This window comes from Glycine max, chromosome 3 (assembly GCF_000004515.6).
Source record: "Glycine max cultivar Williams 82 chromosome 3, Glycine_max_v4.0, whole genome shotgun sequence".
Lineage (NCBI taxonomy): Eukaryota > Viridiplantae > Streptophyta > Magnoliopsida > Fabales > Fabaceae > Glycine > Glycine max.
The window spans coordinates 1,869,496-1,885,870 of record NC_016090.4 but is presented as its reverse complement, the minus strand read 5'-3'; the positions used below and the strand labels follow the sequence as shown (position 1 = coordinate 1,885,870).

The following is a 16,375-nucleotide window of genomic DNA, read 5'->3' as shown; positions in this document are numbered from 1 at the left end:
ATGATTGGCCTAATTTGTGCACTCCCTAGTGTTTTTTCTTTTTCTTTTCCCACAAGTCTCCCCCTTGAGAGTCAATCCTGTTCGAGACACATCTTGTTCAACCAACTGAATTAGACCTTCTTCGTAGATAACATTATGAGAAACTAATCTTGAATAACTGATAGTGATAAGACTCACAACAAACATAATGAAAATGAGGATGTTATTTGAAGTTTATCCTGAAGAAGCAATCTTAGGCTTCATATGTGATGTTGACTGTAGCCACAGATGGAATCAGAAATTTTGTACCCTGGCTTGCAAGTTTCCCCTACCAAAAACCTTGATTAATAATTTGCGTGGAAGAAGCAAACTAGTTGAAACCTTGCTTCTATATCCTTTCTTTTCTACAATTTTGTTGGTATATATATAAGCTTCTTCTTGGAATGGAGACCAGTTGCACACTGTTTATCCATATGTTGATGCATTATAAGCCTAGCATGTCACTACTATGTTTCTGCAGAAAGTTTCCACCAACTCCTTTTTTTTGGTTCCTATTGCTGCTGATTCTGCTGAGCAATGCTTCAGCTAATGGTGTCAAACAAAAGGCAATCAATTTCTTCTCCTCATTCATTCCTTCTCCGCTTGTGTATTTATATACACACATAGAGAGAGTGTATATAAAGTGAGAGGAATATTTGTATGAGAGTGGGAGAGAAGTAAATCTAAACCATATAATCATACATGATTAATTAGGATTAAAAGTTACTATTAATTACATGACCACTTACAAAAGTTTCATAACTTTGTGATTTAGTCCTAACCATTCATGTATGATTGTATGGTCTAGATTTACTCCTCTCACTCATACAAACACTCCTAAACATTCATTCTGTTTTCTGTTATATGAGCTTGACCACAACATTTGACATGAATGCAGAATTTTTACATTGTTTTCCTGGGAGATCATGCTGTGAGTAGAGACAAAGCCCTAATAGACACCCATTTAAATATTCTGTCTGCTGTTAAAGGAACGAAGGTGGCCTAATTAACTTATGAACATTTCCTTATGCTTCACTCTTCAAGCATAAAAAGTGACTATGTAGCTCTTGTTTAATCTGTGTTTACTTAGCAGTCTCCTTGAAGCCAAAGAATCCATGATATACAGCTACACAAAGAGCTTTAATGCATTTGCTGCTAAACTGTCTGAGGATGAAGCTAAGATGTTATCTGGCATGTGATAATTTTTTCTCTAGTTCATTCATATTTGTATATTAGTGAATATTCTTAATCATTTTTTTAACTTTCTTTTTTGGTATATGTAGCAATGGCTGAGGCGGTTTCGGTAATTCCAAATCAGTACCGAAAGCTACACACAACTAGATCATGGGACTTTATAGGGTTACCTTTGACTGCTAAGAGAAAACTGAAATCAGAAAGTGACATGATTTTGGCTCTTTTGGATACAGGTTCATCATACCTTGCTCTCCATTTTCATTTTCTTCATACTTCATTGTTCTTGATATTCCACACACACACACGCATATATATATAATGGCACTTCATGATTTAACTATCATTGTATCTCTCCATATTGGTGAGGTAGGGATCACGTACTCCTGAATTTCAAAGCTTCAAGGATGATGGATTTGGTCCTCCACCAGCTAAATGGAAAGGAACTCGTGATCAATATGCTAATTTTTCAGGCTGCAATAAGTAACATACCTATTCTTGTGTACATTGTGTCACTATATTTTGAATTTGTGGACTTAAACATTAGTAGTTCTATGTTCTAATTAAATTTTACGTGTAAGTAACTGAAACTAATTTATTTCAAACTCTTAATATAAGTGGTAAGAGAAAATTAATCATTTAAATGCACTTCAAATTTTGTGACACATCATTTAAATGCACTTCAAATTTTGTGACACATGTGCAATACTCAATAAGAATTATTCTTAAAATATAAGTTTGGACTTAACTCAATCTCAAGAACTAATTTGACAAGTGAAAATTGTTCTTCACTTATATATTCTAACTTATTTTTATTTTTAATTATTGTTAGATTTGAATTTTTTTCAATAATTATCTATAAAGGAGGTCCTAAATTTAATCCTATATTGATCATCATATTTCTAACATCATGCATTATTCCTTCTGCTTGGCAACTCTCCCCGGAATACCTGAAGCAACCGCATAGGTGCCAAATACTTCAAGAATGGTGGAAGGGCTGATCCATCTGACATATTATCTCCCATAGATATGGTTGGTCATGGAACTCATACTGCATCAACAGCAGCAGGTAATCTTGTCCCAGATGCAAGTCTCTTCGGAATGAGGTGCCATCGGCCAGGTTGGCAAGTGATGCATGTGCTGACATGGACATACTTGCTGGATTTGAAGCTGCTATACATGATGGTGTGGATGTCTTATCCATTTCCATAGGTGGAGGGGATCCAAACTATGTGCATGACTCTAGGAATTGGAGCATTTCATGCCATGAGGAAAGGCATAATCACTGTGGCCTGATCAGCTGGAAATGATGGACCATTTATGGCAACTGTCTCGGATATCGCGCCATGGATTGTAACAGTGGCAGCTAGTGGCATTGATTGATAGGGATTTCCGGAGCACTATTGAGTTGGGGAGTGGAAAGAATGTTACTGTAAGTTCTGAGTATGGCACTCACGTATATATTCTACAACACTAGTATTCACAATTAACCAACTTTTAATTTCACAAACAAGGTTTCACACAACTATAATTAACAAAACATAAGAGTAAGACTAACACTCTTTTTAACAGGCTCTTTTATTGTTAGTTAAAATTTATTAAAAATTATAATTTTATGTGAGTCTCACTTTTCATATAGTATTTCTCTTTTCCGGTTTTTAATAGAGTGTACCTTACAAAAAAGTATATTACTAGTACTTGTCTAGAGTAAATATTATTGTTGAAATCAATTATGTGAATGTAAAAGAGCTTTTTAGATTATTATTTATGTACGAGAGCTGAGAAGTTTTTGTAACTCTGATGGACTTCAAGGTGAGCCATGATGTATCTAGCTCAATATACAAGGTGAGTCTAAATTGTTATAAGTTGCAAGGATCTACAAGCTATTGGCACAATCTACTAAGGAAGTCTTACATTGTCTATCTTAAATTTTAGGATGTAATTTATATATTTGTTGGATAATTTTACTTAGTATCAATTGAGTTTTAGTTGAAATCTAATAAATCTACTCCAATGAAATAATCATATCTTGGAGGTGTATTGGATTAGGATTTTAGTTTTTTTTTTTTAAGTTTTGTGGTATTCAACCAATGAGGATAAATAAGTTTTGTTTTAAGCTTTAGCCCATGTAGATGTAGACGTGGATGCCGTGTACGGCTGGGACTTCAAATTTCATGAAGGCACAGCTTCCATTTAAAGATAAATGTAATAATATAATAAGATCAGCAATGCGACGAAATTAGATAGTAGAAAGTAGAAACATGAAGTCAAGCGTTAATTATGAATAATTTAAGGATGCTATGTTAGTTAAGAAATTAAAAATAATTTTTCATTACTACACAAATTTTGTGGTATTATTTATTGATATACCTTTATTGCAATTTTAAATATATTTTAACATGATTTTTAGTTGATAAAAATTATTATTAATTCTTTGACCAATATATTAAAAGGACTAATTAGCAAGAACTAATAAAGAAATATAAAAATTATGGTATAAAAAAATAAGATTATTCTAATCATTATCTTTTTTGGGACATTTTTATCCTCATTGGTTGATCAATTAATTAATGATCTCGCTTCCAATTCTTTTTCTTAAATTTTTTCAGGTACTTGAGAACTAATCTCTCAATGTGAATCAACATAAACATCCTATGAGGGATATATAAGATTTATTAAGTGATGGTGGAAGGATGGGAGAAATTTTCCGACTAATATTTCTATCAAAAACTAATAAAATAACCTTTATTGATAAAATAAAAAAATATGAACACCTTATGAAACAGAGTCTAACATCTAACGCCACTCATTTTTCAGCTTCAACTTTGTATGATTAGGTGTGGACTTTTTGAGGAAAAGGAAAAGGAGAATAATTTGTATATTTATTTAAATTAAAAAGTTATATAGAGTTTATAAAATAATTAATTAATTAAAATATTAAATGTATATTAATCTTTCAATTTCTTCTCTTTTGTTTAATATGAATAAAAAAATCTCTTTAGTTTAATATTTATGAAATTAGAGAATTATAATTAAAAAATTATTATACTTACTCCTCTCTTTTTTTCTATCCTAACTCCCAAATATATTTTTTGAGTTTTGGAAACTCCTAGTAATGCAATAATGTTAAGTGGGATTTTGCCAAATGAACAAGAAAAAGTTTGAAATTTCAGTTAACCAAATTTTAAACATTCTTTGCTGAATATCAAATGACTAGCTGAACGAAATTTGGTTAACTTTGCTCCAGTATGATTCCAAAGTAATCAAGCGAAGATATCAAAAGGAAAAACATGCTTTTTGATTGTGGGTTCTTAAAGACTCAAACTAGTCCCGTAAGTGTTTGAATTTTAAAATGGACAAAAAAAATTAAAATCAGACTGAAAAACGATAAAGAAATTTAAACTTGGCTCGAAAATAAACAATAAGAATTCAAAATGGCAAGAAAATATTGATTTGATTTCGTTGATTGATCCAAAGGAGTTTTACATCATGGTGTGACATCCTTTAATTCATTCTTTGTACAATAGTAACTTGTTGGAGTTGAAAAAAGAGCATTAATTCGTGTACTTAAATGAAGTATTATCCTTCTCCATGCGATCAATAAATTCACAACATAGAGATTGCAAGATTTCAATTCTCCACTACCCAGCCCTGATCTCATGAGTAAAGCATCCAAGATGAAGCTTCTGTAATATCATAACTAGGACTTCATGATTACATTTGCAGGGTCAAAGAAATATAATCACATTATCAACAAAAAATGTCAACATTAAACACAAGAAGTGCCATATATGTTAGCATACACAGGCAATGGATTATGAATGCTACAAGCTTGATCTTGGCAACTGCTAATAACAGTAACCTTATGGACTATATATAACAATGGGGCTTCTAACAATGTAACGTGGGCTTCTCCAAATAAGGGAATCTGACATAATTTGCATGCTTGCCATAGGTTTTGCTTTCACCACAACCTTGAAGCTCTTCTTCTGCAGGGTGTGAGAGAAATTGAAGCTAGTAGGTTTCACTGTGATTTCCACCCCTTTGGGAGATTTGATGGTGGCATTGAAGGCGGTCGGAGCAGGACCAACATTGGTGACTCTTCTCCTGAAAACTCCTACTGTTGTGCCTGTGTTGTTTTGAACACTTCGTTGCATGGTGGGATAGTTGATAGCATCATGGCCAAGCCCTGGAAGCAAAGAGGTGCAGTTCACAGGAGAACCAACTAACACTGATAGAGAGGAACCATCATAGCCCTCATGGCATAAGAACTGGATATATGCAAAGTCATCCATGTCATAGACTAATCCAGGGTTCATAGCTCTTGTAGGGTTCACTTCACCAGCACCATATGCAAATTCTGCCTCCTTGTTTACTCTATGGCTCATTGGTTTAGCTTGACATCAAAGTACATACACATGTCACAAGTCAAGCCATCTTCGAAGAAAGAATTTAATTTCTATGCACGGTTGATGTAATTTATGCTATCAACCAAGAGAAATCACTATTGCTATGATTATTATAAGGTAGTTATTATAATAGTTTGTTATGCATAGTAGATTGGAATTTGATGACAATTGTAAAAATTCTTTGTATTACCGGTGTACGTGAATTGTCAATCTAAATTATTTTTACATTATCAACCAATAAAAAATCATCATAAGAATAATTTTTTAAGATATTCTTATATAATTTAATAAATTTATTATACATGATAATCGGATGATATTTTTATTGTAAAAATAAATAAATTTATCATATGATAGTAGTATTTTATAATTAGATCACAATTTTATACTGTAAATGCATAGATTATTTATTACTCCAAAAGATAGGAAATTGTGACTTTGAGGCACAAAGGCTTCAGATTTTGCGTATGATGGAACAAAAAACCTAACTAAAGTGGAAATGGGTTTAAAATTTAATTCACCTGTAGTAATAATGGCTGATCTGATTGCAGCAGGATTCCAATCTGGGTGAAATGACTTCACATATGCTGCTACTCCAGCAACATGAGGTCATGACATAGAAGTTCCAGACATAAGTGTAAATTCTGAAAATTAGGTATCCTCTTTCTGACCAGTAATTGACTTCATAGGTGTATAAGATACCAAGATGTTAATGCCAGGAGCTGCAACATCAGGCTGCATCAAATAGATTATAAAACTCGCTTAGTTCTTAAATACTAACTTTATGGTCAGTTTACAAGAAGATCAGAAATAAGTCCACTAACTATATAATGGAAGAAATTTTGCAGCTTTTGGTACTAGTACCTTGAGAATATGTTGAGATCCTGTATTTGGACCTCTAGATGAAAATGAAGCAGCAAATGGAGCTGGAATTTTTACTTTATGGCTCTTATGTATTACTGCCGATGGTGATCTTACTTTAACACGAAATTCAAATTAAACTTATCATGAGGTTATATGTAACAGTGGTCCCTTTACTTCCTTTAAATAAGTAAATAAATAAAATAAGATTAGGTCATCAATTTCCTCATTATATAAATTAACTTTTAATCCAGAGCAGCTTTTACAAAAACATCTTCTGTTTCTTTTTTTTCTTCTGATGCACAAGAATTCTAATAGAGCAATCGGAGGAAGAGCTCTAAAGAGCACCAGAAACGCCACAATTGTTAACGGAGAACGCTTGAGCGACTACATTGAGGTAAGGGGTGAGTTATTCACGTCCGTGGATTAGAATGAACATGTATAGGGATCTCTAGAGGATCAATCTTGGGTTGTTTTTATAAATTTTTAATTCATGAACCCTTCCAATTGAATATTTCATATGCTAAATTAAGTGATATGTGTATGATTCATGAGATGTGATATGTGTATGATTCATGGAGATGTGACAAATTATTTTATTGGAATTATGAAATTGTGATTGAGATTGTTTGTAAGTGATAACCATTTCGTATGTAATGAATTATGAATTACACGGGTGTTGAGATGTTGTATGTATTGAGTTGTGAGCTCTGAACTATGCAATTATACAACTGAAAGATCCTTTAAGGGCGACAAGTTAATGCGCGATGAGTTGTGATGGGTTCCATGGTAGGAATCCGACGAGTTTAATCACTTGAGGCACGATGAGTCAAAATAATTTTGGAAAATAATTGAGATTTTGTAAACAATTGAGTAGTTGTGTGTATTGCATAATTTATAGGTAGAGTTTGTGTGTTAAAATATTTTCTGGGTTGGACCTGAATCAGGAAGGATAGACCCTGATGGACTCTTCGGAGTCTAGGCCTTAGAGATAAATACACTCGGGTTGAGTGCTTCTTTAAGCTTGTGTTGATCTCACATGGTTGAAGCATTCTCGCAAAACAGAGTAACCCTGACTGGTCTCCCTATGATTTCACTTAGTGAGAGTGACCTGACTTACTCATTGTGAGGCATGTCCCGTCATGTACGCCTAGGCGCCCGACGAGGTTTTTCATTGAAAAATGATACCACATTGCATGTAGGCTTGAGTCTAGTGTATTTGTTGCATAACACTTGTGTTTGACTTTCATTGAGTTAACAATTACGATTTGATGTTATTTTCTGAAGTGTGTGAACTTGAGTGAGTGTGATTTTGTGAAGTGATGTTGTTTATATAAATTCAGCTTTAAGAATTATATGTTTCACATGCTCTAGTGTTTTATTATATACGAATGTGATAACTCATTCTCGGTGTGTGTTTGTGTTTGGGCTGAATGTCATTTTATTTCAGGTGAGCCAACATATGTTAAGTTCCATGTCGAAGATGGAGAGGTTTAGTCTATGCTAGGGAAATGCTTTTATAAATGTGACATCGAGACATATAATTTTATTTCATATTTATAATTCCAAGAATAATATAGTTATTTCATGTTTTGCGCTTTAGTGTATCTTCTTTTCATTCAGAATGAGCGGTCTTGTTTCGAGTCAGGATGATTTTATTAATATTTGAACAAGTTTTTTTATGATTTCACTATGCGAATGTGAATATTTTACTTTTGAAATGTTTTTATTTAAAATGTGTTTTAAAATTTTCAATTAATTCTACATTCTTATCCTTTTATTATATATGTGTGTGGGATAGAGAATGTCACATTATACTCATTGGAAATGATTGAGACTCAACCCTATAACAATTAACAATGTTTAAGGTTGAAAGTGGTTTATTTGCCTTTGAGTCTCAGTTTTATAGATCCGAATGACCAACTTATGAGTTGATTAAGTCTAACTCAGTGTCATTAAATGGCAGATTTTTTGCCAACAACCATAGGCAATTTGTGAAGGGAGACTTTTGCTATGGCAGAGCCAAAGGCCACAATCGCATATTAATATGGAGGAATTTTGGCGTTCTGCCTTATTCCGCCATTGTTAACACTGGTCTAACCTGATCTTTTGGTATCTTTGAGGTCCAAGAAATCTAAGTACCACATCCACCAATTTGCAACACGACTTATAGTGTGTTTGATTCCACGTTTTGGATGTGATTTTTGCTAACATGATTCCTTCCTATTCTACAGGTTTCCAAAATACACTATAAATTGGTTAGGTTATTGTCCAACAAAGTTGGAAATTCCGGTGGAGAAAGAATACAAATTATAAGATTGGAAGTATTTTTTTAATTCTGAACTTTCTTGTGGTACAAATCACATGTTAGTGAAAAGTAAAAACAAGCACAGCGGACATCATATTATTAAAATTCTACTAATTCAATATTAAAATTTGATCTCTCTAATACACTAGAACCCATAACACTAACCATGTTGTTGTTGATAATTAACTAAGAAACAAACAAACATTTGATATCATACAAAATTTGTTGCTTTTTTGACAATTTGAAATTCTATTATGTGACCGTCTTTTAATGTTTTCTTTTGCAGTCAAAATTGGCATGGTTTAGTTAGCCGCCAACAAAATTTGTTGCTTGTTGATCCCTAATACAGTTACCAGTTTAATGTTCATTATAAATAGGTGGTTACTATTTTCTGCAACATTGATACGATACAGCACATCCTATGCACAAGTGTGTCCAAAGAAAGAGTCAAAAACCTTTGTTTTCTTGAGGGAGTCATCTTCAGTGTTGTTTTCATGAGTGCAATCTTTCTTGGGGAACAGGGGATTGTGAGGCTGGATGTTGGTTCAACTCATTTGTCCTAACTTCTTAGGGGTAAATAATTGCCACAAATTAAGGTTCCGAGGATTGGAAAATCTTAAGAATATGAAAGTAATTTTTCAAACATTCAAATCTTAAATGTCTCAAACAAAATTTTTATTAGAAGGATTAATTAAGTGAGTTGTTGCATAATGTAGTAGCTTTATAGATGTTTAAGGGCTTTCGAATTGATTAGAGAGGACTGCCTTGTTAAATCGCATATTTACAAATTGCTAATCACACATTGGTTTTGGATAAGCCTAATTGGTAAATAGTTGGCGTTTTATATGCTTTTACACCTGTATAGTGCAAATACCTTACTACTAACATCTTTTATTTTTCTATCCTTTTTCTTTTCTCACCATATTGATTATTTATCTACTCTTCTCTTTCTTTTTCTTTCTGATTGTCTGCTAAGTGCCAGCAAAAGGTATCCATGTATCATTTTCTGATGTTTTAATTTAAAGCAAATTTTGAGGTTGCCTTAAAAATTAAAAGTACAATCTCGAGATGTTTTCAACTCATTAAATTGCTTTATTTAATTAAAGTAGGTCTTGGTAATTGTTCTCTTTTAAGGTTTAATAGATATTGTCTTTCTTTTTTTAATTGGTATATTAATCCTAGTGTTTAAAATGTTTCTAATTTGGAGTGTTTAAGATTGGATTGGATCAGTTGGATCAGTTTTGAAGAAAAAAAACTCATAAGATCTAATCACTTTGATTTTTTTTTTCTTAATTCTCCATGCAGTCAATTTATTCAAAAGTTAATCTGATCCAATTTAAAACGAATTGAATTTGATCAATTTTAGTTTTAATTTTAATTGTATTTTTTAAAAAAATATTGAATAAATTTTAAGATACATAATAAATATAGAGAAATTAGGTTATTCAATCACAACCAATTATATATGATAAGTTTGTTTAATTTTGAGGAATGTTAACAACACACTCTTTAATACATACTTCATTATTGGTTGAAATTTATTCAAAAGTGAAAACTATAAAATAATGAAAGAATGATTAAATAAGATATGTGTCATTATATAAAATAATATATAAATTTTTAAATATATACTATATAAAATATAAATTTAGACAGCTTAATAATTATATTTATGCATATTAACTCATAGAACTCATACATAGTAACAAATTATGTTCAATTAAATATTTTTTATAAATAGGTATAAGTTATTATAATTATTTAAGAAATAAAAATATAAACATGAGTGATATTATAAATTTATGAATAAAAGATATACCGACCAAAATTCGAAGTTGACGCACATTAGGATTGGCTTAAGTGGACTCCTGGACTTCGCATGTCGGCTGAGAGTAACCTTAGAAGGACAAGAGGGGGACCTGCAAACTAAAGGACTTTAACACTCAAGTAAGTATATGAGTTAAAAAAATAAGTAAGAGTATGAATACATGAGTATGCAGTAAGTGTACATGTGTGTTCAGATGTGTTAAGAGTTTGATGAAACCTGATATTTATAGGAGCGAAATGAAGCTATAGATCTTTATCTGTAAGAATTGTTATAACCTTTATAAATAATTATCAAATAGAAAAAATTATTAATTATTAATTGATTCAATCAACTCATCCTTTTCTATTAATAATGTCATATGTACTTGCCATATGAATGAATAGGAATGTCTTAAATTAGACTCAAAGGAAGGTTTGAGATGTCCCTAGATCACCATATAATGATCACATACATACAGTAAGTGCAGAAGTAACAGCTGGTCTCAAAATATCAAAGTGGAGAGATTCTTAGGGTACTCTGGAAGCACTTACTCTAGATCTATGTTAATGAATATGTACCTTTCTAAAGTGGACCAATATATATATGTACCATAGCTACATTTATAACGTTACAAAGATTATTTAAGGTGATCGTGATACACATTAAATAACACAAACTAAGGAAAATCCCTTACATGGGTTGGTCTTAAAATTCTTCAATCAATGAGTGCAGAACATTTCATAAACACACTACATATACATGGCTTATCCAACACTAAAGTGGTGGTCCCGGAAGAGTCTTTGGGGTTTGCTTAGCTGACACGTACTATAATTCCCTTATTTAGAAATCTAGAACTTTTGTAATCATAGTAAAGAGTAGTAGCATGTGAGCGTGATGATCAGAAATATTGTAACCCACTTAGAAATCTCCTAATAGGATTTCGGACCCACAATCCTTCTGGGTCTGAAAAGATTACAATGACTCCACTAAATTGAACTAAATGGGCGAGGTCATCGTGTCATCAAATGAAGCCCTTGTGGTAGCTTCATACACTGAATAAAGGATGACTTTTAATTTTATGCACACTACTATTAGTATATATGGCTTTAGGCGTGCAAGTGTATGAAGACATGTAGGATTAAAGTAAAATTACTCTTAGTATATGGCTTTAGGTGTGCAAGTATATGAAGACATGTAAGATTAAAATACAAGACAAAATTATCAATATGCCGTTTTTCTGATTAAAATTGAACTTAGTATCCTTAGACTTATTAGAAATTTTTTTATGAATAACCAATATCATAGTGACTCAATACACGATAAAATTTAAATACTTTTCCTTGAGTACTTTTAGTACTATTTTTGCATAATGTTAGAAGCATATTTGACCCAAAACTTCAAGACAATAAGTTGATTATGATACAAAGACATTGAGAGATCTCCACCATTGAACCATGAACAAGTCATATTAGTGAATTTGATACCACATTCAATCTAAAACCTTAAAACATTAAATTTATTTATTATCTTTTACTTATATGTTACTCAACTTATCCATTCTTACTTAATGTGAAACTTGATATTCACACATATATTCCCATACATAGATTTTAAATCACAGAATATCTATCCATTACAAATGCCATCTGTAGCAAAGATAAAGAGATGAAAAAGTTATATGAATCTTCCACAGTAATGCAATCTGAGGTGTATCTGGTTAGTCCATATGGTGTAAATTAATAGTTAGAACTTAATTAACCGGTGGAGTTTGTGTCAACATCCTCCCATGGCAAGAACCTGGTGGGGTAGAGTCATTTCCAATTACAGTGCTTATTAATTGACTTGAGTAAAATAAGATGTGCCTTTACTATGTGTTGTAGCTTTTGGCCCACATGAACATTGTTATAACTGTCTCTAAGGATACCTCAATACTCTATAATTAAAAAATGATGTTATAATTATAAATGTGAATTTGGAATTAAAAAGGCTCTCATGAGAGGATAAAAGAATGCTAAAATTAAAATTAGAAACAACTATATATCGGGGTCAGTGATATAACTTGGTACAGAATGGAGAAAGATATTTGTACCATTTTTAATATACAATGACACATGATTGGGCCTGTTACCCATCACAATAAGTATATAATGACTTGTTATCATCTAATATAAAACGTGCAGTCGTAAAGTAGAAGATAAGAATACAAAAAGGTAGAGTCATTGCCATTGCTGAACTTCAATGAGCACAAAGAAAATTAATGCCTTTAACTTTTTCAGGCTTAGCTTCTTCATGTTCTTTTTAAAGAGTCAATCTTAGCAGTTATTGGCATCCTTCATCCACCATATTTTTTTTCTCTAGTGTTCTTGTGTTAAATCCAGCATAGGTTTGGACCTCTCTACCTCCATTCTCTATGTCACTTTTTATTCGTAGCCACTAACTAGTCTTGGAGTAAACGATTTTGCTAGGTACCATTTACTTGCATATTAGTATTATTTACAATGTTCCTTGCATAGTATTATTTACTCCGTGAAAATTTGCCTTTTAAGTTATACATGTTTCTAGAATACAAAATAATGTCATAAAGAAATATTAGAGATAGCCAAGAATCATGTCTCTGTTAAAACTAAACAAACAAAATGTATTAAGGAAAAAAAGAGTGCATGCAATTTTGTTTAAATGGTATACTATTTTTATATTTTTAGATCAAATATCATATGAAGTGTTTACTTATTTAATTTTTTGTCCTATTTGTGACTTCTCTGTAGGCATCATGATCTTCAGGACACTCCTATTCCTCCTGGCCTATATGGTGACAAATTCAGTAGCTGTCATGAACAAGCAGACATACATAATACACATGGACAAGACCAAGATCAAAGCCACAGTTCATTCCCAAGACAAGACAAAACCTTGGTTCAAATCAGTCATTGATTTCATCTCTGAAGCTTCATCATCATCAGAAGAAGAAGAGGCCCCTCAGCTTCTTTATGTTTATGAAACCAGCATGTTTGGTTTTGCTGCTCAACTTTCAAATAAACAGCTTGAGTACTTGAACCAAATAGATGGTTTCCTTTCAGCCATACCAGATGAACTATTAACCCTTCACACAACATACAGCCCCCATTTTCTTGGCCTACAGAATGGAAAAGGACTTTGGAGTGCTTCTAACTTGGCCTCAGATGTGATCATCGGAGTCCTTGATACAGGAATATGGCCTGAACACATCAGTTTCCAAGACACAGGTTTGTCCAAAGTACCCTCTCGTTGGAAAGGTGCCTGTGAAGTAGGCACCAACTTCTCTTCCTCATGTTGTAACAAGAAGCTTGTTGGTGCAAGAGTTTTTCTCCAAGGGTATGAAAAATCTGCTGGTAGAATCAATGAAACATTGGACTATCGTTCCGCGAGAGATGCGCAAGGACATGGAACACACACAGCCTCAACTGCAGCTGGTAACATGGTGAGCAATGCAAGCTTTTTTGGCCTGGCAGGCGGTTCAGCCAGTGGAATGAGGTACACCTCAAGAATAGCTGCTTACAAAGTATGCTGGCGATTAGGCTGTGCTAACTCTGACATATTGGCTGCTATCGATCAAGCTGTTGCTGATGGTGTTGATGTGTTGTCACTCTCATTAGGTGGCATTGCAAAACCTTATTACAATGACAGCATCGCCATAGCCTCGTTCGGAGCAACGCAAAAAGGAGTTTTTGTTTCTTGCTCAGCAGGCAATTCAGGCCCCTCTAGTTCAACTGCTGGAAATGTTGCTCCATGGATCATGACTGTTGCTGCTAGCTACACAGACAGAAGCTTTCCAACACAAGTGAAGCTTGGGAATGGAAAGGTTTTCAAAGGGTCATCATTATACAAGGGCAAGAAAACAAGCCAATTGCCTCTAGTTTATAGAAACTCCTCAAGAGCACAAAGGACAGCACAGTATTGCACCAAAGGTTCACTTGATCCAAAGCTTGTGAAAGGAAAAATAGTGGCCTGCGAACGAGGAATAAATAGTAGAACTGGAAAGGGAGAGGAAGTGAAGATGGCAGGTGGGGCAGGAATGATACTACTCAACTCAGAAAACCAAGGAGAAGAGCTTTTTGCTGACCCTCATGTTTTGCCAGCCACATCCTTAGGTTCCTCAGCAAGTAAAACAATTAGAAGCTATATTTTTCACTCAGCAAAAGCACCAACAGCTTCAATTTCCTTCCTAGGGACAACATATGGAGACACTGCACCAGTTATGGCAGCATTTTCTTCTAGAGGACCAAGTTCTGTGGGCCCTGATGTGATCAAGCCAGATGTAACTGCACCTGGTGTGAACATCTTGGCTGCTTGGCCTCCCACAACTAGTCCAAGCATGCTCAAGAGTGACAAAAGAAGTGTACTATTTAACATAGTCTCAGGTACCTCAATGTCTTGTCCTCATGTTAGTGGCATAGCTGCACTCATTAAATCTGTGCACAAGGATTGGTCACCTGCGGCTATCAAATCTGCTCTCATGACTACTGCTTCCACATCAAACAACAAAGGTGCTCCGATTTCTGACAACGGTTCAAACAATTCGGCATTTGCTGACCCTTTTGCATTTGGTTCAGGCCATGTTAACCCTGAAAGAGCTTCTGATCCAGGGTTGGTCTATGATATCACCACCAAAGATTACTTAAACTACTTGTGCAGTTTGAAATACACATCCTCTCAGATTGCTATACTGTCAAAAGGTAATTTTAAATGTGCCAAAAAATCAGCTCTTCATGCTGGTGGCTTGAACTACCCTTCATTTGCTGTGCTATTTGACACAAGTGCTAGAAATGCTAGTGTGACATACAAGAGGGTAGTCACAAATGTAGGGAACCCCTCAAGTTCTTATGCAGTGAAAGTGGAAGAACCAAAGGGAGTATCTGTCACTGTTGAACCAAGGAATATTGGTTTCAGAAAAATTGGTGACAAATTGAGTTATAAAGTTTCTTTTGTTTCATATGGAAGAACAGCAGTTGCTGGAAGTTCATCATTTGGGTCACTTACTTGGGTATCAGGTAAATATGCTGTTAGAAGTCCTATAGCAGTAACATGGCAATAACAGGAAAGGTCTTTGTAACGGTAGTAGCATTTGAGACTTGAGAGAAGCATAAAACTATTTTTTAAGCTCTTAACTAGCAGGGGAACTTTATTTGATGAATGATGATCCATCACACTATTGTTGTAACCTTGTAACCATCTTTAAACTTCATTGAATAAAAGAACGCACTTTGTTGTGCAATTATTACTCATAGTCATAATTAAACAATATCATATAAAACTTGTTTTGCCTAATAAAAAAGATTCTTTATGAGATAAAAATAGGAAGAAAAGGTACTTCATAAAAAAAAAGGAAAAAATATTGCCGAATTAAAAACAGTGGTTATCAAAGTAGTAAGTATTATATAATTTTTTATTTTTTTTTACAAATAAGTATTATATAAGTTATATAATATGATTATTTTGTTTTTGGTTTCCGAAAAATGACAGAATTTTGTTTTTTTCTCTAATAAAAAAAATTGTTGGTCTCTAATAACTTTGTAAAATATGTATAAAAAACATTCAAATAAGACATTGAAAAATATAAGAAATTACCTTTTTAAAAAAATAAAACAAAAATCATGAGACTAGTGTTTCTTTCTTCTATTTATCCCTCCATTGAAACTAAATAACACAAATAAGAGAAAGTTTACAAATAACAACGATGTATTGAGAATATTAATGACAATGTCGAAAGTTCCCCTTAAATTTTTTTTTATGGTTGATTAGAAT

General features: G+C 33.1%; 1 protein-coding gene and 1 pseudogene across 2 annotated transcripts; both read left to right on the top strand.

The window, feature by feature from the left end:
* The first annotated feature begins 1,303 nt into the window (after positions 1-1,303).
* Positions 1,304-3,020, top strand: LOC100815372 (subtilisin-like protease SBT4.14; annotated as a pseudogene).
* A 9,856-nt stretch (positions 3,021-12,876) lies between these two features.
* On the top strand, positions 12,877-15,845 carry LOC102663370 (subtilisin-like protease SBT1.1). 2 transcript variants are annotated; one of them, XM_006576321.4, is made up of 2 exons: positions 12,877-12,977; positions 13,360-15,845. In XM_006576321.4, the coding sequence occupies exon 2, from the start codon at positions 13,365-13,367 to the stop codon at positions 15,663-15,665; it is 2,301 nt and encodes a 766-aa protein (XP_006576384.1). In that variant the 5' UTR covers positions 12,877-12,977; positions 13,360-13,364; the 3' UTR covers positions 15,666-15,845. The 2 variants fall into 2 exon arrangements, with proteins under 2 accessions (XP_006576384.1, XP_006576383.1); XM_006576320.4 differs by having other exon boundaries at positions 12,897-13,059.
* The last annotated feature ends 530 nt before the right edge of the window (positions 15,846-16,375 follow it).